Genomic DNA, 25,631 nt, shown 5'->3' with positions numbered 1-25,631 from the left:
GTCGTACCTAATGTAGAGCCAGTTAATTTTGAGTGCCTTTTTATCATATTATTTTTCTAAAAAAACTTTAACTATTGGAAATATTTACAGGCCTCCCTCTTCCCCGACTGATTCTATAAATTGTCAACTGTTAATTCTCTTGAAAGGCAAAATGAAGTGATTATCCTTGGTGATTTTAATAGCAACTGGCTAGATCGTTCCTCCTCTGCAGAAAAAAAAAAAAACTTATTAGGCAGTGTAAATCTCACTCAATTAATTAAGGAACCAACTACAGTTGATTGTCGGTATATACAGGATCCTTAAGTAAAATCAATACCTTTTAAAAACCTTTTTCAAGACCGTTTCAACATATTTTAAGACTGCCACGCTTTTGAGCTGCAACTGGTTAAGTCAGCCTCACACCTTTAAAAGGGGAATTGTAGAGTTTTAAAAGGAATTTAAACATATTTATAACATTTTATTGCTTATATGTGACCAGGTTATAACCTCACCTAAAAATTTAGGCATTCACCTACTCTCTCAGTTACCTATAACAGCCTGTTTTAGGCCTACGGTTTTCTATGTGAAGGACTGGACAGATTTCCTGCGAAAATCCATTGTCTTCCATAGGCTACGACATTTATGTGCACAACATTACTGCAAAACGTGAACACAGTGTGATTTTGTGTTTAGTTGGTTCAAATTAGATAATGTGAGGTTGCTTGCTAACGCCAAGCAGTTGCAAGATACCTGACATAGTTGTAACTTATTTTCAGGCATAAATATGGCAAGGGTGTACAGTTGGTTGCAATCTGAAACCTTACTGCTAGAAGCCACTAAAAACTACACAACGCACCTTTAACTTACATTTACTATAAATAGATTTTGAGACTGTAAAACTAAACACTCTTTTTTTGTGATAACTTACATCGACCACTGTATAAATGCGCCTTAATTCAAGAAAGGAAAAAAGCTGAAGAGAATAAACTGAGTGATGGATAACGTTAGTTAGGCAGTTTAGCACAGATATTTGTGATCAACAGCTGCTCTCTGCATCCTAAAGCTGATTTGTGTAAACATTAGTAAAACAGATGTAAATAGAAAGGGGAACATGTTGCTCTCAGGAGGAGGAGGAGGCTAGAAGCAGCACATATTGGCACAATGGCATCCTGGCTCTGGCTAAATCTGTCCACTACAGGGCTCCACAACCTGGAGGACGAGCTAGTATAAACAGTGTATTAGTATATTATTATAACATTATTTAAAAGTATATTGTTACTATATAATAGTAAACTGTTAGTTTGATCTTAATATGTTAAGTATATGTTGTTACTATATTCATTATAATTTCATAAATAGTATATAGCTTACCACTATTATAATATTAGTTTCAGTTCCAGCCGTTTCATTTTAGGATTGTTTCATATTAATTAACTTTGTGCAAGAAAAATGGAAAGTTTGCTGTAGCACATCAAACTTTTTTTTTTATGTCCCGCTCCATTCAGGCTGTGACTGATCTGTCCACGAGAAGTGACACTGACGAGCACATCTGCTTTATGAAAAGTTGAACGTGTTTCAATAAAAAGGCACAGATGTAGCTAAATAGCCAGCTAATGTTAGCCAAACCCAAGCGCTGCTTATATTTTCCCTGTTGTCTTCTGTCTTACCCCTTCACCTGCAACGCATCTTGCTCTTGTTTTTGAGTAGCGGGGTTGTTCAAGCGGCCACAGAGCTCAGTCCAAACATGTTTTGAACGATTATTATCGAGGGTCCAGCGTGGTGGAAGATTACGGTTGGTGGTGCTCGTAAATCAGTTTTCTGGTTCACACGGATCTATTTTTAGCGGCGTATGACAGTGAAAGGCTGGCACGGTAGAGCCCTGCACCCAACGTTAGACAAAATAATAACTCGCTACGACCTGCCTGTCTAGTAATTTTGGTTATGCAATATAAATAATATGTTCTCACACACTTTTAGCATACAAACTCTTTGGGCAAAAAGGATTTTCACATTGACAAAAATATCTACAAAATTTAATACCTTGTTGGTGATTAAGACTTTTTAATACTTTTTAATGACCGTAATTTTCGCAAAATTGATTTATTACCTTTAAGACTTTTTAAGACGCCACGAACACCCTGTATGTAAGGAATGCAAAATCTATTAGAGATAGCTTTTCACAGGATTTTCAAAATCCAGAAAATTCTGGAATCATTTGAACCGTGTACTCAATAAAAATAACAAAAATTATGCAAATCAAATACAAATTGACAATGCCATTATTTCAGATCCTTTACTCATTGCTAGTGCTTTCAATCATCATTTTTCTTCAATTACTAGTTCTAAAATTGTAAATTTAAATTGTAATGATATAGCTAGTCCTTCCAGCATGATCTGCTCTACTGGTGCATTCGGTTTCAGATCAATCATGCCTGTTGATGTTTTTCATGTCATTTGTGAGTTAAAAGAAAGTAGCAGTGCGGGTCCTGATGGTCTGCTCATGTGCTAATTGCCGTTTTATTCAAGTTGTCCTTTTCTACTTGTACTGTTCCCTCAACTTGGAAATGTGCACGAGTTACTCCTCTGCTTAAAGGTGGAGACCCATTTGATGTGAACAACTACCGTCCTATTTCTATTTTCTGTTCTATTGCCAAAATGTTTGAGAAATTAATTTTCAATCAATTATCACAATATCTTATACTCTAATCAGTCTGGTTTTAGACCTGATTTTTTAACCACCATAGCTCTTTTAAAGTTCACTAATGATATTCTCAGCATTTGACAAAGACCAACATAGTGGTTCTATCTTTATTGACCTTTCCAAGGCCTTTGATATGGTTGATCAGTACCTGCTGCTTGATAAGCTTTAGTCCATTAGTTTGCATCAAAATGTTCTACTCTGGTTTAATGTTAATCTTCACGGGAGGCAACAGTGTGTTGTTTCCACAGTTCCCAGTCTGATTATTTACTGCTTGATAAGTGAGTCCCCCAAGGTCCACTTTGGGACCCTCCTTTTTTCTATTTTCATTAATGATTTATCAATAATCTGTAAAAATTGCTCAGTGCATCTGTATGCTGATGATACAGTTATTTACACCTCGGACTCAAATATATTAATACAGAATTCCTTACAAGCGGATTTCAATATGATACAAAACTGTCTTCACATGAATAAATTAGTAATAAATAAAAAGAAGTCCAGTAATATGTTTCGGAACAAGGCGTGATTGTCTTAGTACTTTACATTTGCATATTAACTTTGAGGATGGGTCTCATGGATAAAGTGGATTCTTTTAAATATCTTGGCTTTTGGCTAGACCCTGAACTCAATTTCAAATTGCATATGGACCTCATTTAAAAAAAAAAAATCTATGGGTGTTTATGTTCTCTTTACCGTTCAATACATTGTTTTACATTTCATAACAGGAAAATAATTATTACTCAGTTGATATTGCCGATTATTGATTATGCTGATATCAACTATATGAACATCACTGACACCAATCTCAGGCCTCTTAATGTTGTTTTTAATTGTCTTTGTAGATTTGTGATGAGGTTTCCATTTACCACTCACACTGCTCATACAGGGGTCACTTAACTGGTTACAGCCTAAAGCAAGAAGCGAATTTCACTCAGCGCAATTGTGTGACATGTCACCTGCGTCCTCATCTACAGTGTACTCACCCTGGGTAACGCGTCCTGACTCAGCAGCTCTTGAAGGTTCCTCATGATACTCAGAACCAGGGTGTTACAAGCAAACGGGTCACACAGGATCATGGACAGGTCCCTGGAACGCACAGAAACACTCCAAAGATTAATTCACCCAATTATCTGAGATTAACAGCTCTTTACCTAAATTTAAACCGTCCCCACGTCTGTTACCCAAGGACTTGCTCTTGTCCTTTCTTCACTCCATCCAGAAAACCTTGCAGCTCTCTGGCTCGCTTGCCATCGACAAACTTCTCACGGATGCAGGCGTCTAAACACCAAGTGAACTGTCAAAGCACACAACCGAAAAAAAACAAGAGAGAGAGAAACATGTAGCACAAAGTTAAACCACAGGAAATACAAGGTCTGTGGCTCTTCAGTAGTACTGTGGTAAATGCTAAACAGATTTACCATCACTGTCTGTGTCCTCACCTTATGGCAGGGGTCTACAGAGCAGATCTCACTGATGTCCAGGTCATGAAGAGACATCAGCAGCTCTGCTCTCAGCGTGCAGTAGTGGACATTTCGTGTTCGCAGGAAGAGTGTTCGTAAAAACTGCAGCACCATGTCGTACAGCTTCACGTTCTTTCCAATCATCTGGGTCAGCTTAAGGACCACCTACAACAACAGAAACACTCAACCCCCATCACCTCACACAGGGATTCATGGCTCAAAGACTTTGGTTAGTATTTATTGGACATCTAACTTGCTAACTGGGACTCACCTCGCCTTGGCGTCTTGTTTTGGGAGAAGTGCTGAAGAAATTGTGCAGGATGGAGAGGTCACTGCTGAACAGAGCTGCTTCTTTCTCCACAATGTACTGCTTCAGGAGGGGCGACACTTCATCCCCAAACAGAGCCTGGTTGTCCTGCCAGATCTGCCTTTTCACCTCCACAGCACACACCTTGTACAGCTCCTTGTCTGCCATCACCATCTTCAGTTTTTTATCTGGTACCTGCAGGAGGGAACACGTGATCAAGATTAAGGAGAGTTCTTTCACTCAAATGTGTTAGTAAGGTTTGGTTCCACCACGAGCCACCGACAGCTTCAGTCTGTCACAGATTCTGCTGAACAGCATTCTGTCAAAAGATTTTCCTTCTGGAAAAGAGCACTCCCATCATAGGATGATGTCACTTAGATATTTTCTTACTGACAACTTGATCCAAAATCAACTACTTTGACATTTCACTTGACAGATTTAACTGCATCATGCACGACCCCTATGGTATCTATTCATAATGTTTCTCCATACAGCTATTCAGATATTCCTTTAATTTGTCCCCATTATGTACATCTTATAGCATGATTTCGGTATTTTTTAAAACTTGGGACCTATTATAACATATTTTGTTGTCGAAATGTCTAATAGGTACAAAAAGTTTTGGAATCCTGCAGTAGATGCTTCAGCTGGCAGCCACAAACTGGCTGCAACGTATTCCTTGCAATTCCTTCCAATTGTGCCCGTCAAAGTTATGTCCACTAAAAGTGCTTCTTTTTGCCACCGACAAGCTCAGACTGTTATACCAGGTGTCTGACAACATTGAGGAAAGGAGTAACACCCGGTGACACCCCTTGTTTTAACAGGAAACTGAAGTCTCTTTCAAGGACAATTCTCGCTCTGAAATATTGTGAGAAAGTTGTTGCAGGAAGACAACGGTGGAAATGTGAGTCAGAGATATTTTTAATGCACTGTACGTCTGTGACTGTACATGTTAACATGGTACAATAAACAATGTCTGTGACCCCAGCTGATTAAAGGTCAATACTGCACACACCCTGGTGATAAATTACTATTTTTAGTCTTCAACAGAGAAGAAATATCCCTAAAATACTTGCCTTGGGTAGATGCTTCAGCACCTGCATTACCACTGGCTGAATGGATGGCATTTTGACAAGTGGAAAGCTCTTCTCCAGCAGCTCCTCAAGCTTTCCGTATCTGTAAGTAGATTGAAAAGAAGCAAAGCATTCAATTTGGTTCCTTCAGAAAACATTACTCATAATCACAAACAACCAATGACACACCTGTCCTCGTCCTTCCCCTCTGCAATGGTGGCAACTCGCTCCATCAGCTTTTCTCGAAGCTCATCAAAGACAGACTGGTGGAACTCCAGCCGAGGCGTTCCGTGGAGGTCGAGGAAGGGAAGAGCAGACTGGAGGGTGGGCAGCAGGATGCCATTTTCCATCTGTCGTCATGTAACGCATCAAAAACTCATCAGGGATTAGTTCCAGCTGTAGCTGATCAATTTAGAGCCAGCTGAAAAAATGTTCCCTTGCTTATCTGCAATTTCTGACATCAGGTAGCACACGGCTAACACACCAGTGAAACTAAGCATCCCTTTATTGAAGAACTGCTCCGTTTAGTCTCTCTGGCTCATTGAAACACACATTGATATCATGGAATAACAAGTCAACCTATGCTAAAACAAAACATATTAAGAATGGAATAAAGTATCTGTAGGTTTATTGATTGCATGCAGATGTATATCTGCATAAACAAAACTTAAATATTAGTTGCTGAATTAAGATTGTTCTGTCTGAAGACATGATGCCACCTGTTAGGGTAAGCTCCAGCTGAATATCTGGACTTTCAACTGAAAACTAGACATTAAGGACCGTCTCAAAAACAAAATGCTTGTAGGAAAAACTAACTACACTTCAATCATTGCTATTCCTATTTTTTTTTTTGTAGCTGGTAGCTCACACTGTGAATTTGCGATAACTGACCAAACAGATTCATAAGAATAGAACACAGGTAGAACACTTCTTTATCTGGGAAACAATAACTTATTATACATGTATAATTCAAATCTGACACTTGTCAGAGAAAAAAAGCATTGTGTGCATAGAGAAATAGGGGTGTATGTGGGTCTGCAGGTGAGATCCTTGCATGCCGTTGCTATTTTGGTCTCACTGGTTAACCAGGTCTAACCATAAACATTAGTAATAAGCAAAGAAGAGAAAGGAGAGGGGGTTGTGGCTACAACCCCTGCTGGAGATGGGAGAAAGGCAAAGTAAAAATTAGTGGATATCTTATTTACAACACGCAACAGGTCGCATAACATTCAGTTGTAGGGCCATTCCCCGTAAGTTGTCCTCTGAATGTCCCCGTCTATACTAGTATTCACGAGATGCTCATCTGACCGTAAAGCGTTCCAGTCGGTGGAATCTCGTGGGCTGGCTATCGTTAACTTTACGTATTTGGTAACGTTAACTTATTAACGCTGCATTTGCAAAATCACACTATATAACCAATTTCTGCAACTACTAAACGTGTTGCACATTGCATCCATATTTTAGTGTTGTCTTTCATTGAATTTGTGCCGCGTTTAGCGAGATAACAAGCGACAGAGACGGGCAGCTAGCTAGCATGATGGCGTTACAAACTGACTTTAGCGTCATTTAACGTTACATCGTTTGGGAAACTCCGGGGGGCATTGGCTGGTATGCCAAATGCACACACAGCAGACTTTTAACATGAGCACATACGTGCAGTTTAGCATACAACCTTTCTATAGTAGCGTTAGCTTTACCTGAAACTGATCAATGGCTTTCAGCGGCTCTGTGCAGTTGGTGAGAGTTTCTTTCAGGTCCTCGCCGTTGGAGATCCCGAGCTCAGGCAGCCCCGCGAACATTTTGGCTGCTGTTTAATCATCAATGTCAAGATGTCTGTTTGAGTGAAGTCTTCTGACTTGTGGATTTGTAGCCGAAAAGAAAATCGCTTCCTACAAAATACACTTACACATTATGCTTTTCGCTGTCAAAGCAAACTTCCTGTGTTGCAACTTTGTAAACAGTCCGCCAGAAACACATGACGAAAACAACCCGTGCTTCATTTGTGCTCTGAAACAAAGGACATCATTTGTTTTTGTGGTTAATTGTACGCCGCATGGTCTGCTGTTTTGGCTAAATCCTGAACCCTACATATGTTAATCATTAGGAGTATTTGTGTTAATAAATGATAATTACAGACGTGTTTATACGTGATTATGATCACAGACGTTAAAATGACTTCAAGCACTAGGAGACTGTCTAGTCATTGCTTTTACTTGTGACTAATCAGTAATTTCACTGAGGAACAAAAGAGAATATCCAAATCCCATTAATAATCTGTAGGTGATTGTGCCTGTTGACACTGCCAATGGTATGGGGGATATTTCTGGTCATAATTAAAATCCAAATAGAAAATTAAAAGATACAGTTAAATAGATTATTATTTTTACTACACCACAAGGGAATAATCAGGCCATAAACTTAAAAAAAGCAAAAGCAAAATTAAAAGTATGTTTATATTTAAAATGTTGGAAAATATAAAGTGAAAATAAAAAGGTTAAAATTTAATTAAAAAAATTAAACGGAAATGCTCAAACTTAAAGGTTAAATCGTAAAAATTAAATTGAAAATGCCAATGGAAATAAGAAAAGGGCAACATCAAATATAAAAACTAACATATATGGAAATACTTAAATTACAATCTTAAATAGAAAAAACTAATATTGGGTCTCCTACTCTACCTCTAAGCCTATAAACCCTAAGGTATAACATTACATAATAAATCAGAAACATTTACAAAAAAATCATTTATTCTGGAGTTTCATTTTACACACACTCCTCTAAAGAGGCAAGCAGAAAGTTTGTGGATTTGCAAAGAAAATTGTGCACACATTTTACTGATTTGTTGATTTCACTTACATACACACACACACACAATAAAGTGCAACAAAATCTAAAATGTTCTTGCATTTTTTTTTCAAAAGAAACAGAAATGTTTTGACGGACATATGCGTACAATAGAGAAATATGAATTGGACTAGGGAGTGTGTCACCCATGCTCTTACACCATGGCTTCTCTATTTCTAGTTCTGTAGATCATTATTAGATATCCCACTGCAATGAGGAGGAGGGTGATGAAGAGGAAGAGAATGCCAGTCCAGGGACCTGATGGCAGGGCCTTCATCAGTCCAAGGCTCTCTGCTTGGACTATATTGCTCTGACTCAGCATGTACCCCAAAGCCCAGCCTACAGATGCTCCTCCTGCCTGCAAAAACACAAGAGGGGACCCACTGAAACCACAGAACAACATGGCCAAGCTTCCTGATTTCAGGAATTTCAGACAGCGCTGCTGATAGGAGTCAGTAGTCACAGACTGAAATCCCAGCAAATGAACAAAAATGTTTAATGTATTTCCTTTACTCCTGACCTTTTTCTGAAAAGAGATGGAAGGAAAGGAATGCTCATTGAAACCGTAGCCCTTTGTTAAGATGACCTGGACAAAATTGGAGACGGCGCAGACATTCTTCATGTATTTCTCTGACTGATTTGTCTTTTCAGTCATCTGTGAGTGGAAAGTAGTGGAAATACAGTGAATTAAATTTTTATTTTGTTATTCAAATCCCTAATCCTTTTGATCTTGTCTTCCATGATTGTAGAAAAATCAAGTATAGTCAAGAGGACATAACATGAGTAGTGAGAATGAGGGTTTACTGCCCTATTTGGTGATTTTAGACAAACATGAAAATCTGTATTGGGGGCTAGGCTCAGAGAGCTGTGTGCTCAAGAGTACCTCAGAGATGGTCATGTTACAGATGAGACGGATTGCCTCTTCTAGTCGACTGGGTGACGTGATGGGGATGTTAGTGAGGCGGTTGATGTAGCTGTGAGTGAAGAAGAAGGCAGAGAATGCCTGTAGAGAAGAAGGAACACTGAGTCAAACGAGAGTCACATACTGTTGCTGAGCTGGGGAAGGTTAGTTTTCAGACCAACAGCCATGAAAACATATTGCAATAACTGAAAGCTGAGCACCACCTTACTGTTAAGGTTGAAATTAATTTAAATAATTAATCATAAGAAAAACAACTGACAGCTAATACTGACTTGTATGCAAAATACTGCTGAATTAAACATGTAAGATCCCCTTGTGATAGATTTCTGCTTTCCATTCAATTTGTTGCATTTTGTCTTTTTATCTGGCATTTCTTCAAAATGACTTACCAAGTGCATTCAAATTCAAAAGGAACAAGAGTACAACCCTCCCAAATAAAACTAAGAGATTAAGACATTTGCCTTCTGCATTTCTATGCCAGTTACAGAAGAGTACAGTGGTGTGTCTGCAGGGTATACCAAACTCTGGGCAGGGGGATTTACAGTAGACCTTCCTAACAAGACAAAGGATCTACAGCCATGCTAGCTGCTCTGAAAGGATATACCTAGGCACAGCGATGCTTCGATCTAAATGCTAACCTCAGCATGCTAACATGCTCACAGTAACGATACAAACATGATATTTTGCTGGTATAATGTGGCTGAGGCTGATGACCATCATTAGATTTGCACGTTTGGTCATAAACCAAACGAGTACAAACAAATACTGTGCCCTGATGATGCTGCTAAACGAAAGGTTTAGGGGTCACCAAAATTATTCCATTGCATCCTGAGAAAACCATGAATGTATGTACCAAATGCCATGGAACTACATCCAATAGCGGTTGACATTTCACTTCAGAATGGACCAAAATGGAGGACAGACTGACTGACAGACTGACTTCCCTAGACTAATTCTGCTTGCATTGCTAACAATATCCAGAAATAAATATCGGTTTCCAAATGCTCAGCAGAGCACGGTTGCAGCAATCATGTTGCAATCTTTCCTGAGATCTGTGGCATTTCCTGTGCACAGACCTTTGTTGCCTGACTTTAGCCTATAGGGCAGTGCTTCTTCCCAGGCAACATCACCAAGCCTGGAGAGAAGCACTGTCCTAAAAGATAAATAAAAAGTCCCTTCCATTGCTATGATTCCATTATTTACTTAGGCTTATATAACTTGAATGTCCTCTGAGAGATAATTTGTAGTCCAGGACAAAACATAAAGACACATAAAACACATCAGATACACAAAAGCAAATGATAAGAAATGTAATCACATTCCAGGTAGGCATTTAACGTGCATGTCAACCAACAATTGTCATATTTCCTGTTAAATAGGTATACACTATGAAATGGAGAATTAGCAGACATTGCAACTCTAACAATATTTAGACCAGCAAAAACATTCATCATGTAAAACGAGTGAAATGCCAAAGAATGCAACAAACATGAACGTTTTGTCAATGAGTTAAAGTTATTCTTCACTGTTTTCAATTTTTGCCCCATCAGCTATGGGTAGTTGCTGTCTCTTTCTAAAAGGCTTCCTCACCATGAAGCTTCCTCTCACATTGGGCTGGAAGACTCCATCAAAGGAGCACTTGGAGTAAGAGCAGTTGTCAAAGGAGAACATGTTTTTTATGTTGTATAGGCAGTTCTGGTAATTTCCTGTGCCCACTACTGATATAGACATCTGGGGGTCAAACTGGGCTGGTCTGTACTTTTTAGTACATGGAGAGTCAAACACATCCTCTCCCAGCTTGATAGATGTTTTGAACTGTTGTGGATAGCAGGGATGGTTCAATTCGGGTTTCACACCTTCAGTCTGGAAGAGGCGATAAAGATAAAAAGTAAACATTCTGCTGGTAAATATAAAAGGAAGTTGCATCATATGACACCCTTTTATGTACAATTCCAGATAAACTAGTAGAAAAGGTAAACATTTAAAATTACATTGGCTGGTGGTATTTATACTACCTATGTGCATATAGGCATATATAAGCACACATTGTGGATTTTAGTTAAAAGCACACCCTTCACTAAGGGCCCTCTGGTTCAAATATTCTGGTTGGCAAGTGAACTGCAACAAGACAGTAAATTTCTGAAGTGCAGGAGTGCTGTTATTTAGCTGATTTTAACCTCTGACCTCACAGGTGGTCAAGAAGAAAGAGAATCTTTACTTAGTCACTTAGTCACTTAGTCTGTCCACTTTTTTAACAGTACCATGATAAGATGAGCCAGTAGCTTCTTCAGGAACTGGTCTTGGCCATAGCACAGGAAACTCTGAGTGTATATTTTGTAGTTTTTTCCATAAAGCTCCAGCGCCATCACGTTCTGCTTGTCCTCCACCTCTTCCGAGGTCTCAAAAGTAATCTGAGTGGAAGCTCCGCCTAAATCCAAAGCTCCAATTGTCTCTCTGCCTGGATTCAGCCAACGCCCGACAAAACCACACTGAATGACAAGAAAGGACATCCATTTTTTTTTTTTACTGATGTAGGACAATACAAATATTCCAACAGTAAATATTTTAGCCAAGCAACCAATGTGAATCTATGGCAATGTCAGTTGGTCATAGTCTGTCACATAGGCTATCCCTTTGGTTCAGAGTAAAACAGCCCTGTTATTTACCAGAGGATCACACCTAATGACGATCTATTGACATTTCAATTAGCACCACAAGCAGGTCAAATGGATTGGCATAAAGTTATGTGCAGTAATTTATGTTTCCCAAACTATGAGCCCAAATAACTTTGGTGATCTGCTGATGCGTCATAGGTTCTGAGCACCTACTATCAAGGGCATCACTTTGGTTTGAAAAGTGGTGGGGATGGCTCAGATTAAGGGCGTGATGATGCATTTGAGTCACAAGACGTGAAGATACACAAGACCAAGACAAGAAGCGTTTTAGCACTATTTTGATGAAATATTGGATGCTGAAATATATGAGCAGGGGGTCCTCCCCCAAAAGATTTTGAGCATTAAACACTTTTCATTTTCTGCTCCAATTTATGGTGGAAATTTGAAGGGAAACATAATAATTAAGTTAAATGTAAATGCTCCGTACTTGTATAGCGCCTTTCTAGTCTTTTCGACCACTCAAAGCGCTTTTACACTACATCCACCAGTCATACACATTCATACACTGAGCCTAAGTGCTCAAACGGAAACTAACATTCACACTCATTCATACATTTCGGGGTTCAGTATCTTGCCCAGGGACACTTCGACACACAACCAGGGGCAGCCATATTAATTTGTTTGTTAACATTTCTGGGTGCAAGCTATTTTTCAGAAAATGTTGCCAGGAAGTAGGAAAGTGTGTTTCATGTCGGAAAAATGCCAACAGACAATACACTTAACACACATTGATGCACACTTTCCCAATACATTTTGAAAGTGGTATTCAGAGCCAAGTGCATCCCTCAATTCATCACAGTTTACTGCAATTGTGGTGATGTCCCTATAAACTGATTTTAGGATAAACAAATATCAGCAGACATGAAGAATTTTGTGACTTGTTGGATTCAGTGTGTACGCAATAATCTTCATGACACAGCCTGTCTTGCAGGTCTTTGAAGAAAGGAAGGCTAGTTGCAATATTACTGCTACATTTAGTTTGAAGTTCCTGTGACGTGACCCTCCCACTGTTACACATTATGCCTGCATTTAGAGTGAGCACGAAAAGAGAGAGAGAAGAATGAGAGAAGAGAGAAAGCGCGCATTGGTTATAGCTTCATGGCTTGTCAGTGACTACTGAATTGTCCCTGGCAATTATTTTGATGAAAACATTATAAATATAAATGTTGTCTGTAATTGTCTAGTATTTGCTAAACAAACATGTTAACACAGGTCCATAGCCGCAAATTGGGAAGAGAATAACATGACACACCTGACAGCGACACAGAAACCTTTCTATCTGTGTCTGAGTTCTGTGTTTGTTAGGTGGAATGAACGGGATACTGCCATATCAGCAGAACAATAACACAGGCTAATGCATAGCAGAGTACAGGGCAGGTAGATTTTGTTAAAATATTACGACTTTATTCTGGAAATGTCAGAGAACACAGATATGTGGGAGAGATTCTGAATGTGCAGAAAGTTTTGAACAAATAATCTGAGCATGATTGAGCACATGTTTTTGTGCAAGCTACAGAATGGCCTCAGTAACCAAACATTGTCGAGTATGCTGCCCAATAAACTTCCTCATGTATGCAGTAAGTAAACTCTGGCGGTGACATGGCATTTTAGTGCTCAGTTAGTGCCTAGATGGTGGTAAGGTGCACAAGGTGCTCACCTCCTGGGCTCAAAGTCAAAGTTAGAGCTTACCTTGACAAAGTTTTCAAGTAAGTAGTTGACTGTGACCCAGCCATATGCCCCCTCCTCCTGTCCGCTCAGGATGGTTGCCTCTTTAAAATCGAAAGGGTAAGACTGCAGTTTGTTTTTCACTTCCTTCAGTACCTGCTGGGACTCTGTGGCATTGACTATGCTAAAGAGTTTTGAGAGGTAAATGGGGAATGAAACAATATTAAATCCTTCCATTATACATTTTAATGCATTCCTACCATGGTAATGGTGGTAATGTTAGTTTAATATCCTGTTTTACTGACTTCAAGAGCCTCATGCCTGCAGTACAACCCAGATAGAGTGGAGTTTGTTGGTGCATGAATTTGGGTATATCCTTCGCAGCTTGTTCCAGACAGGCCTCCAGACTTTTTGCAGCACCACCAGGAACACCTGCATAGCTGGATATACCTCCACCTTGACAGAAAGAGAAAGTAGTGCTGCTTAAAAAAAGATCAGCCTGACTTTCACAAAAACTGCATTTTCTCTAGTTAGTGTTACTAAGGAAACTCAAAAACAAACCAAGACAAGACGAGGAACAGCTCTTAGTGACTAAGATGGCACACACTGTCTGGCGAAGAAGTAAACTACTTTGGAACAAAGTCCTTGCACAAGACATTGTGGAAGTGAAAGTGAGAGTGTTTTTACCACAGGGCCCGTCTGGGGATAAAAGGTCAGTTCAGCCAAAGGTAATTTTTGAAAAAGGTAATTATTAGGGATCCAAACAGCGAAGCTGCTGGAGCCCTATTGGTTTTCTTTTGATTCTTCTTCGTCTTCTTCTTTTTCTCCTATTAAGTGTTTGGGCAGCAAAAACTGCTGGACAAAAACTCACCAAAATTGGCACCTAGGTTGCAAATTCCACCCACTACTCAGGCAAATAAAAGGGCCCTCATAGACCTCATGGTGGCACTATAACAATCAACTTTGCGTTTTTGCAATTATCTCGAAAACTGCTTCATTTAGAGTCAAACTTCTTTCATTATTTTAATCTGTGGATTCATCTGCATCTTTGCTCTAAAAATGTCAAATTATACAACTTTTTATCACTTTTCTCTAAAACCTATTTTTGCGAACTCGTCTCAGATGGTTTAGCGAATCGACCAGTTTGGCAGGATCATCTATGGACATCGCTCATCAAAAGTTATCAAAAGAGTTTTGAGACGTCAATCTGTTTGTTTTCATAAATTTTTAGTTTTGTGTATTTACGTACAATTTTACATAAATCAAAACTGGCTTAAGCTATTGTCACCAAACTAGACGCATCTGCTCAGATGCTCGGCCCAAACTTCGCTGAGCAGTCCTGGGATATTCTTCCACTAGGGGGCGCTACAGTTGCAAAAAGTTTATGCCTCATAATTTGGTTTGTACAATCTCGGGTCACTACTCAGTTGATGTATAACATATGGTAATGATTGCGCAAAGTGGGCGTGGCTTATTATAAAAATATACATTTGTAGACATTTCTGATTCCTAACTTCAAAAAATCAAAGATAATCATCCATACGTCCTAGAGAGCTTCAGCACATCCACTGATTTGTGACTAACGTTTGCCTCACTGCATCCTATGGCCAATTCAGAAGTCAGTCACTCTATATTTTTCAGAATATGCTAATTCAAATAACATCTATATCTCCACAAGTCTTTCTTCAAACACTACCAAAATCAACACAGACATTCTTTGGATGGATTTAGATCAGTCAAACAGTGAGTCTGCAGTGATTTTCAGTATCTTGCTATAACTTGTACTGTTACGTCCCACCCTTTGGTGGCAACATGGGACGAACAACATCCCAACACTGACCCAAACTCAACACAAATAAACACCTTTAAAACAACCAAATCAAGTGAATTTATTAACATAACTAGGCAATAATTTAAGGACACCAAAAACACAATACAAAAATGCCCCAGCTGGGAAGCAGCAAGGCTAGCAGTACCAAATCAAGAAGGGTCCCCTCCTGACACTTGCACAGCAGCTTTTAAAGCCCGCCTTCAAAGGCCAGGTGGACCTTATTCGGTAATTAGCTGGAGCACTCCCAGAACAGAACTGAAAGACAGAAAACATGGACACAGCACAGGGAAATACATACAGCCGTAACACCCCCACCCTTAAAACAAAGAATAACTTTGTTGTCACACAATCACATGTACAACATCAACATGGACCAAATATAGCTCACAAGTGTTCACTGTGACAAGTTATTCTTAGGAATGCACTGGACCGAACTGAGGTATGACTTACCAAGGCTGTATGTTTAGGTAAACCCAAGTAAATTTACAAAAATAAATCCACGACACAACACCTCACAGGTGCACTAATCCAGGTTTGCACTCAAGTAGGCACATACAATGTTGCTGAGCGCACCCACATGGCAACTCTTCAAGCCTCAATATGCAGCAAACTCTAGACAAAAAGTGAACGTGGGTCAAATGTGGAACATACCTAATCCCACATGCAAGGGATAACTAAGTTGGCACTGGATTTAAGAACAGCAACCACACTTGTAGCCAAATCAGCGGGTGCCACTTCCACAAATTGGCCACTATCGTGAGGTGAAAAGACCACAAAACCAGACACAAGTTACTGCATTTACCTACACCCCTGTAACACTGGTGACCCGCACAAAAGTGGAGCACAACAGCCACACACCAAAAGGGTCCACACAAGTAGACCAACTACAAGGTAGCTGCCATACACAAACAGCAATACACCACGACCCAACAAAAGTGAACTGTCGCAACACAATATGGGCACCATGTGGTCATCAACCACCTACACTGGTTACTCGAGGATTTAGGAAACCAGCAACACAACCGAACCTGACGAACTGGGAGTGTACCCCCACCACTTTAAATCCAAAGGTCTGTGGTGTTGGCACATCCCAAACGCACAAAAAAACTAAAATTAATGTTCTGTAACTAAATACACAACCGCAATAACACACGTGTGACCACACCAGAAGGTGGACTGCAACAACCACAACACAAAATGGTCACATTGTAGTAAACTACACACAAATGTTACCAACTTACACCCAAGAAGCAACCGACGAGTGACCTACCAAGTGTGGAGTACAGTTACCACTAAACAATGGGTCACGATCCACAAGTTATTTCAAACAAGAGTATTTCACAGCTGGAAGAGAAGTGACCAAACAAAGCAGTCATCTCAAACAAATAGCTAAAGCTGTTGTGCATAGTGCTAGGGACAACAAGCTGCATAGAGACACCCCAACCTACCTACCTACCAAGATGGCTAAACTAATCTAGCTAGTCTTCAGTGGCTTGCCGAGCTCGAGGCAACTTTAAACGCTGAACTCAGTGCATCACCGAAGGCCACAGATGTAGCCATCTGCGATCCACTGAAGCGTGCCCCCACTCAGAATTGCCACCAAAAATAAGAAAGGCAAAAAAACAAAGTGGCAAGTTCTTTAAACCTGCCCGGTGGCTACCTAGTTAGAGTGCTCAACAGCAAAAACTCCCAAGCTACTGAGTTACCCCAGCCGTAACAGTACAGTATACACAACATTTTCTTTTTTTTCTCAGTTTTGGATCAAATGCTATCAATATAAGTGACAACACACCCAAAACCAGCAGATGGTTGTGTGATTTTTTTCAGAATTTTCTCACTAACATCTTGACTGTCTGTGTTTTAAGTTTGAACTGACAAAACTATCCAGGTCTGGCACATGTGACGTCACCTGTGAGAAGGCGTGCCCAACACTGGCCGAAACACCCTCCTCACCCCAGTAAGTCACCTATTCTGGGGATCCAACCAACGCATTCGCATCTCAGTGCGTCATAACTGGCGCTTTCAGACAGCGTGACAAAGCGAGGAGACAGAGAGCGCGGGAACGGGGATCGACTTCCGGACGCCGAAGACTGGATGATTCACGGCTAGGAGGAGTTGTACGGTTTGGAGGGCGATTCAAATTACTTTGAGACTCATTAATCTTACAAGGGACAAGTAGTTGATATCTCAATTGGCATCTCCTGTGAGAGTTTGTGTTGTGAGCTGAAGCAGCAGGCAGCTCCCCAACGAGGGATGGGCTATGCCGCCGAAGGGGAAAACTAGTGATGGTGCTGGGAGTAATGACAAAAAGTCCAGACAATCTGAAAAAAGAGATAGATCTGACAATGGAAGTGGAAGTGAGAGTGACGAGTCCCAAAGCACAAGGAAAATGCCAAGATCTGAAGAGGAGGGTGAATTTAGGATGATAGTTAAATTCAAAGATAAAAGTGACAAAGCCTTAAACCCACTCAGACTATCGGAGGAGCTAAAAAACAAAATGGGAAAAGTTCTAAATGTGAAAATGATGATGAATGGGAATATACTTGTTTTTTGCAGAAATGATAATCAGAGGTTGAATGCCCTTAAAGTTTGGCATTTGCTTAACAGGCCTGTTGAATGTTTCGTTCCTGGTCAGGCTAAAAATGCTAAAGGAGTGATCTATGTAAGCCTTGAGATAGAAGAGAGTGACATCTTGAAGAATTTAAAGGGAGCTGAGGTTGTAGCTGTACGGAGATTCAAAGAAACCGGTACTGCTGTGCTATTAACATTCAAGCAAGATATTGTGCCAGCAAGGGTCAGCCTTGGATATATTAGCTTGCCAGTGAGACAGTATATTCGTCCCCCACTGCGTTGTTACAATTGTCAACGCTATGGCCATGTAGCAGCAGCATGCGGAGGGAAAAAAAGATGTGGGAAGTGTGGAGGAAGCCATGACTTTATTCAATGTAAAGCTGATATAGTCAAGTGCTGTAACTGTGGCGGAAATCATGTATCTTCATTTAGGGGGTGTGAGCATCATGTTAGAGCTGTGGGAGTAGAGAAATTGAGAGTTGAAGGCAAAATATCATATGCAGATGCCCTGAAGAAAGTGAGGGGAACGGGGGAACCTTCCAGACAAGTGGTAGTTGAAGTGCCTTCTGATTCCCAGCCTGATAGGGAGAAAGTGAGGCAGATTGTGGGAACCCAGTCATTCCTGGCATTCATGGTAGATGTTCTGTGGGCAGTTAGAGACCAAACCAGAAGATCTGACGTTATTAAAGTGGTGGTGGATGCTGCAGAGAGATTTCTGGAAGAGGCATGTATGGGTCCTGAAGAGTTGCACAAGTATATGAGACAGAAACTGGAAGTTTACGAAAGAGGTAGGGGAAAACAAAAGATCACTGACAGTAATGAGGAATGAACTGGGGGAAGAAACATGGACATAAATGATGATAGTTAAATTGCTGATGTTTTACATCTTACAATGGAATGCACGGAGTTTGATGGCTAATGGACAGGAACTTAAGAGATTTGTTGATGAATTTAAGGATCCACCAGAGGTGATATGTATTCAGGAAACTTGGCTTAAACCATGCTTAGATTTTGTGATTCCTGGATATGATAGAAAAGGAAAGTCTGGGGGAGGGTGTGCAACATTTATAAGATCAGATGTACAGTATCAAAATGTAGAGATAATGTCTAAACTAGAATGTGTTATAGTAAGAGTCTGGGGACAGCACAGGTGGATTAACATAATAAACATGTATAATCCTTGTTTGCAAATAAATCTAAGCGAGTTGGAGTGGGTTATGGAACAAGTAGGGACACCGGTCATTTGGGTGGGGGATTTTAACTCTCACAACCCTCTTTGGGGTAGCAGAATAAAAGATAATAATGGGAGCACTATAGAGGAATTTATGGACAGGTGGAGATTAGTTTGTTTAAATGATGGCAGGCCAACTAGATTTGATATTAGAACAGGAAATGTTTCATATATAGATTTGGCATTAGCGTCCAGTGAACTAGCTAGGGTTGGAGAGTGGGATTCTTTGGACAGATATACAATAGGGAGTGATCATTACCCAATATTATTGAGGTTTGGGAAAACTTTATTGAGTGAAGAACAGGGTAACCAAAACTTATTTAATTATAGTAAGGCAGATTGGGCACTTTTTTCTGAAAAGTGTAACAAAACTATAGAGGAAGTAAATGAGGAAGGGACAATAGAGGAATGGAATAGCAGCTTATGTGAAATAATTATGAAAAGTGCAATTGAATCTATCCCGATAAAGAAGTGTTCTAAAAGGAAAATTAGTGTGCCATGGTGGAACAAGGACTGTGATAAAGCAGTAAGAGACAGGAATTGCGGGTATAGAGCATTGAGGAAACATCCAACAGAAGATAAAGCAGTAGAATATAAAAGACTGCGAGCCAAAGCACGCAGAGTGATTAAGACTGCAAAAAAAGAGTGCTGGAGAAAATACTGTGGAAAACTAGGGGCAGAGACTGCAGTAACAGAAATATGGCGGGCAGTACATCGTATGGCAGGAAGTAATAGGAAAAGGAAAATGCCAGTTTTAGAGGATGGAGGATTGTTTGCTACAAGTGATTTGGATAAAGCAAAGCTATGTGAAAATAGCTTTAGAGCTGTTCACAGTGGAGCTAACATTGGTGAAGCAGGTATAAGGAAAAGAAATGAGATATTAGAGCAAAATCGATACAAACTTGAGATAAATAATGATAATTCTGATGTGGGTAATTTATTTTTCTCATTAGAAGAATTGCACAGGGCAATTGGAAAAGGAAGGAAAACAGCCCCGGGAAAGGATGGTGTTAGCTATGAGATAGTTAAGAATCTTAGTGACAAAGTTTTGGAGGAAATCTTGGCCTTAATGAATCACATATGGCAAGAGGGAAGTCTACCTAGCACATGGAAGCATGCACTGGTGGTTCCAATATTGAAACCAGGGAAAGACGCTTATAAGGCAGGATCATACAGGCCCATTGCACTGACATCAGTCCTATGTAAAATAATGGAAAGGATGGTTACAGACAGATTGGTTTATAAGTTAGAGAAGAAGGGATGGTTTACATCAGTACAAAGTGGATTCCGTAGAGGGAGAAGTACCATGGATGCCGTTACGTCCCTTGACAGTGATATAAAGAAAGCAATGGTGAATAGAGAAGTATTAATGGCGGTGTTTATTGATATTGAAAAGGCGTATGACATGCTATGGAAGGAGGGGCTTGTCATAAAACTATATGAGGCTGGAGTCAGAGGGAGGATGATTAACTGGATACAAGACTTCTTGAAGGACAGGAGAATTCAAGTTAGGGTTGCAAATGCTTTATCAGCTGGTACAGGTATCGATAACGGAACTCCTCAGGGTAGCGTGATAAGCCCAGTCCTTTTCAATATTATGATAAATGATATATTTGAAGAAATTGGGAATAGTTTTGGAAAATCTCTATTTGCTGATGATGGGGCCATCTGGAAAAGGGGCAGGAATGTCAAACAAATAACTGAGCAAATGCAAGTAGCTCTGAACAAAGTAACTAGTTGGGGTGAAAAGTGGGGGTTGAGGATATCAGTGGAGAAATCAAAGTATATAATATTTGGTAATAAGAAAACTGAATGTGGTGGTTTATTTTTGTATGAACAAGCAATTGAGAGGGTTAAAGAGATCAAATTTTTGGGTGTGCATTTGGATGAGAAGCTAACATAATATGTAATGCGTTCCCTCTCAGGTAGCACATGGGGTGCAGGTAGAGATACTCAACTAATGATCTACAGGGCAATGATAAGATCTAGGCTGGATTATGGTGTGTGTTATGGGACAGCCGCTGATACACATTTAAAGAGGCTGGAAGTAATACAAGCTAAGGCACTGAGACTATGTTGCGGGGCCCTCCGTACAACTCCAGTCCCAGCTTTGTTGGTAGAGATGGGGGAAATGCCATTGTCAATTAGACGGGAGAAATTGGCAATGCAGTATATTGTTAAATTATGGGCACATAAAGGAGAACACCCTACAAAAATAGTTCTAAGTAATGCGTGGGAGTGGGGATCAGGGAAAAGGAGGAAGGAATGTTTTATGTTTAACATCAGGAAAAAAATTGAGGAACTGGGACTGAAGGAGGAAGGGGTGGCCCCGCAAGTGTACTGGTCAGTTGTACCACCGTGGTTGATGTCCATACCAGAAATAGATCTTAGTATAATGGATAACATCAAACATCATGAAGGCACAGAGTATCCCAATATGGTAAAGCGAAGACTGGAAAATCAGTGGGGAACTTACCTTCAGATATATACAGATGGATCCCAAGATCCACAAACTGGGAAGTCAGGCTTTGCTTTTTATATCCCACAATATGAATATGTAAAGCTTAAACGACTGTCTGAGGGGGTATCGGTGTATACAACAGAACTTCTAGCTATTATATGGGCACTAAAGTGGATAGAGGAAGTGCAACCAAGGAGAGCAGTAATATGCTCAGATTCGGCTTCAGTGTTAAAAACTCTGGGAGGAAGTAATATGGGAGCTCGGCCAGATCTGTTTATGGAGCTGATGGTTCTGTTGTATAAAATCGAAAAGGCTGGAGGGTCAGTGGGATTTCTCTGGGTCCCTGCACATGTTGGGGTAGAAGGGAATGAGGTGGCAGACAAGGTAGCAAAAATGACTCTGAAAAGAGATATTGATTTAGAAGTTTGTATTGGGGTCACTGAATGTAGATCTGTCATTAAGGAAAACACTATAGTAGTATGGCAGAGGCAGTGGGAAAAGGAAACAAAGGGCCGGCATTATTATGCAATACAAAACAAAGTAAAGACAGAGCAGAGTTGCTTGGGTAAATCCAGAAGACAAGCTGTAATTATGACAAGACTAAGGCTGGGACACTGTGGATTTGCATGGGATCTAGCGAAGATAGGCAAACATGAGGATGGGCTCTGTAGAACCTGCAATCAACAACAGACTGTTAATCATGTGTTTATGGAATGTCAACAGTATAAAAGGCAAAGAGAACAACTGTATTCTGAGGTAGCAGGAGATGGATTACAAGCAGTGACATTGAGAGATATTTGAATCCTCATGAGAACCAATCAAGGATAGTGGAAGCAGTCATGGATTTTATATCTGCAACAGGATTAGCCCTCTGAGAATGAAGGTGCTATAAAGCGATACCGAGACTGAACTGTGGGTGGCAGCAATATGCCGTAAGGCATCTAGTCTGCCGGAAAGCCAGTAGAAGAAGAAGAAGAAGCGTGACAAAGCGTAAGGATTTTACGGTAAAGGTACCCTTAAGCGTCCGTATGAAACGCCCTCGTTTGCTGCGTTGCAGCAACACAAGGGAAGCTAACCCTACCTGTTATCACAACCGGCGATGTGCGCAGCTGTAGGGTTAGCCGGTCGACATGCATTAAGTCAGTGACTTAGGTTTAGGTACTAACATTTCTGATAGTTATGGTAAGGGTAGGTGCTTCGGGGGGCTGTCTTTATCACGAACGTAGCTACCGCTAGCTAACTAGCACTTCCGGTCTGTACAGGACGCCCCAGAGCGCCCGGAAGCGTCTCACACAGACGCTAAAGGGTAACGTTACCTCAAATCACTTTTTCTGAGAGCTTTTGGTTCAAAGGTTCAAATCCCCGCGTGACCAAGTCAGACTTGCTGACAATGGGGGTGTTCAGGTCATAGTAAGTCAAAGTTCCCTATTTTATTTGGATCCTGTGACACTTTTTCTTATTTTTCTCAGCTTAAAAGTGTTTGTGCAGCTTAAACTTTAAACATTGGAAACACAAAATGTTGCTAGTGGGTTGAACAAACCACCCAGTAGTCACGTATATATAATGGCACTCTGATCTCAAGGTGATGCTGTAAAAATCAAGTCTGCGTTTCCCTTTATTATCTCAATGACTAAATTCTTTCGCCACTTTAATTTTCAGAGATGGATATATGGGCAGATTAAACCCAAACTATTTACATTGCTAGATACCACAACAGGTAAATTCTATTGTAATTGTAATTGTAATTTGGTTATATACACTGGCAGGAGCTCACCTTCTGCATGACACTCGCTGTGCTGGGTAACAATCCCAGTGCCATTTAGCTTGTCAGCTGGCCATTTGTAGATATACATGGAGGTGTGAGATGAGCCTGCATCCAGAACGATTCCATACTGAAACAGAAACATACAATATGGTGCCAGAACATACTTTAGTAATGCTGCTCAGAATATGAACCACTGGGCTGCCCCAATATATTGCTTTGCCAGGTCAGATCATACTAAACTACTATGACTTATTAAATACCTCAATGCGCCTCTGATAATACAGGTTCACTGTATAAAATGGTGAATAATGTTATTTTTCTGTGTGTATTTTATTTACTAAGGTATTTGTATTAGCAGTTGAAACCACTCTGTGTACCAGCTTGTTTAGGCTTGCTCTGTTTAATTTGCACTTTTAACTGGGGCACTGACACAATGTGGCTACAGCAAAGACCTCCTTTGAATTGCCAAAGAATTTTCTTTGGTGTTTCTTTGGTAACATTTTGAGTTATATTATTATGTATTATGTATTCAAGTGTCTTACTCATGCAGCAATGGTGACTTTGTCTTTCTTTGTGTGATCTTTTGCAAGGACAACTTCAAAGCATCACATTCTCTTCAAGTATAATTCAGTAGGCAGATGGGGATGGCAGGATATGCCAGAATGAGATCAATGTATACAATGATATGACATTTTGTAGTGTCTGGGAGCAAAACAAACGGAAGAGAACATGAATAGAAAGAATATCAAATAAACACCAAACCACTTATTTTATATCACACTCTTTGTTTCTTTGTGTTGTATCTTCTCAGAGGTGCTCTGCATCACTTCCTTCTGCAAAACACCTTTTAACTTTTGAGGTTGGCAACCGCTGGTCAGGAAATGCATGAAAACCTGCATGTTTCATTTTTAACATTTAGCTGACATGCAGACTTATGGCTCATGACATGAGGCTCAAAACTGTAACCATTTTATTTTTTGGGAAATCTGAGAGATTTTTCAGCAAGATTAACAACTGGAATGCTTATATTTGGTCTGAGCAAATATGCTTCTTGTAAGTTACTATGTTTTAATTCGTGGGTAGTGACATTTAATGTGTAACAAACAGCTGGTGTATCCGTTGTGTTTTAACTTATCACTTAGAGATTACATAAAAAATATTGGGGTAGTGAATGGTAGCTGAACCTTATGTTTCATAAGGCCCTCCCATGGGGTAATACATTTTTACTTTGAACCCAGTGCAAAGTGCAACACAACCCCACAAAATGTTAAAATATTATAGAAATATGAAAATGGAATGCCTTTTTAAATTGTAGACTCCAATTATTAACTTCTAATGTGCAGAAGCACATGTTGAAAACCTGATATGTGTTTTTCTACCCTATCTATGTAACTATCAAAATGAAAAAAACTCTCCCAAGCCCGCCAAGATAGTCAGACTGCGGTACCTTCATCCAAAGAAAAAAGACAAAACCCTTCCCCATTCCTATAACCCCCCTCAGTCCCTAATACAGTGGACAAACTCAAAAGCATACTAAAAAAAACTTGGCATGTATGAATATATTATTAATAAAACATATCAGTAACATTCAATTAAACAATCAGTTAAAAAACAATACAATTATTTCCGGTGCTTACAAAAACCCTTTGAAGCGCCAAATATGAGATAAGGCACATAATTATTTTCATTACCATGTTTTCAGGAGGCATCTCAATCTCTTTAGTCGGAAGGACCACCAGCAGGATCCCGACTATTGCCAAGATCAGCAGCACAACCGCAGGGATGGTTAGGGCGTACCGGAGACCCATAATGGTTCTGCACGTTCCGTGCAGCTGGCAGCGCTGCGTAAAAGTGCTTGAGCACATAATGCCTAGTAAGGAAACACACACATACATAAAGGGCGTGCATCAAACAGTCGGCTATGGGTTTGGTCTGAGGTTTTGAAGTATCGTTTGCATGGTAAAATGTCTCGCTTCCTCTAATCTCTGGCCCGCGCGCACACACGCGCACGCTGCCTATACCTGCTTCATTCATGAAAGGCCGAGTCAGCAGACAAGTAAGTTTCTTCTAAGAAATTAATCATCAGGAGTTTTACTGTTGCCTACATACATACCATGAATGTATTAGAATACAGGATAACCTACGT

The 25,631-nt window shown here is 40.1% G+C and overlaps 2 protein-coding genes across 3 annotated transcripts; both read right to left on the bottom strand.

The window, feature by feature from the left end:
- Positions 1-3,608: 3,608 nt before the first annotated feature.
- LOC119884715 (negative elongation factor B-like) lies at positions 3,609-7,477 on the bottom strand. The gene is made up of 7 exons (XM_038695038.1): positions 7,218-7,477; positions 5,710-5,870; positions 5,524-5,623; positions 4,412-4,642; positions 4,120-4,305; positions 3,862-3,974; positions 3,609-3,766 (listed from the first exon to the last, which is right to left on the bottom strand). The coding sequence occupies exons 1-7, from the start codon at positions 7,317-7,319 to the stop codon at positions 3,649-3,651; spliced, it is 1,011 nt and encodes a 336-aa protein (XP_038550966.1). The 5' UTR covers positions 7,320-7,477; the 3' UTR covers positions 3,609-3,648.
- Positions 7,478-8,249: 772 nt separating this feature from the next.
- Positions 8,250-25,399, bottom strand: LOC119884714 (ectonucleoside triphosphate diphosphohydrolase 2-like). Of its 2 annotated transcripts, none has more exons than XM_038695036.1 (9): positions 25,177-25,398; positions 23,495-23,612; positions 13,932-14,082; positions 13,651-13,810; positions 11,548-11,775; positions 10,877-11,149; positions 9,248-9,367; positions 8,885-9,019; positions 8,250-8,722 (listed from the first exon to the last, which is right to left on the bottom strand). In XM_038695036.1, the coding sequence occupies exons 1-9, from the start codon at positions 25,378-25,380 to the stop codon at positions 8,519-8,521; spliced, it is 1,593 nt and encodes a 530-aa protein (XP_038550964.1). In that variant the 5' UTR covers positions 25,381-25,398; the 3' UTR covers positions 8,250-8,518. The 2 variants fall into 2 exon arrangements, with proteins under 2 accessions (XP_038550964.1, XP_038550965.1); XM_038695037.1 differs by having other exon boundaries at positions 8,566-8,718; positions 25,177-25,399.
- Positions 25,400-25,631: the final 232 nt, after the last annotated feature.

The sequence above is a fragment of the Micropterus salmoides genome, unplaced genomic scaffold (genome assembly GCF_014851395.1).
Source record: "Micropterus salmoides isolate LMB-PRFRI ecotype aquatic unplaced genomic scaffold, ASM1485139v1 Ms_hic_scaffold_3626, whole genome shotgun sequence".
Lineage (NCBI taxonomy): Eukaryota > Metazoa > Chordata > Actinopteri > Centrarchiformes > Centrarchidae > Micropterus > Micropterus salmoides.
The sequence above is the reverse complement of the archived record's forward strand: the minus strand, read 5'-3'. Positions and strand labels throughout refer to the sequence as shown.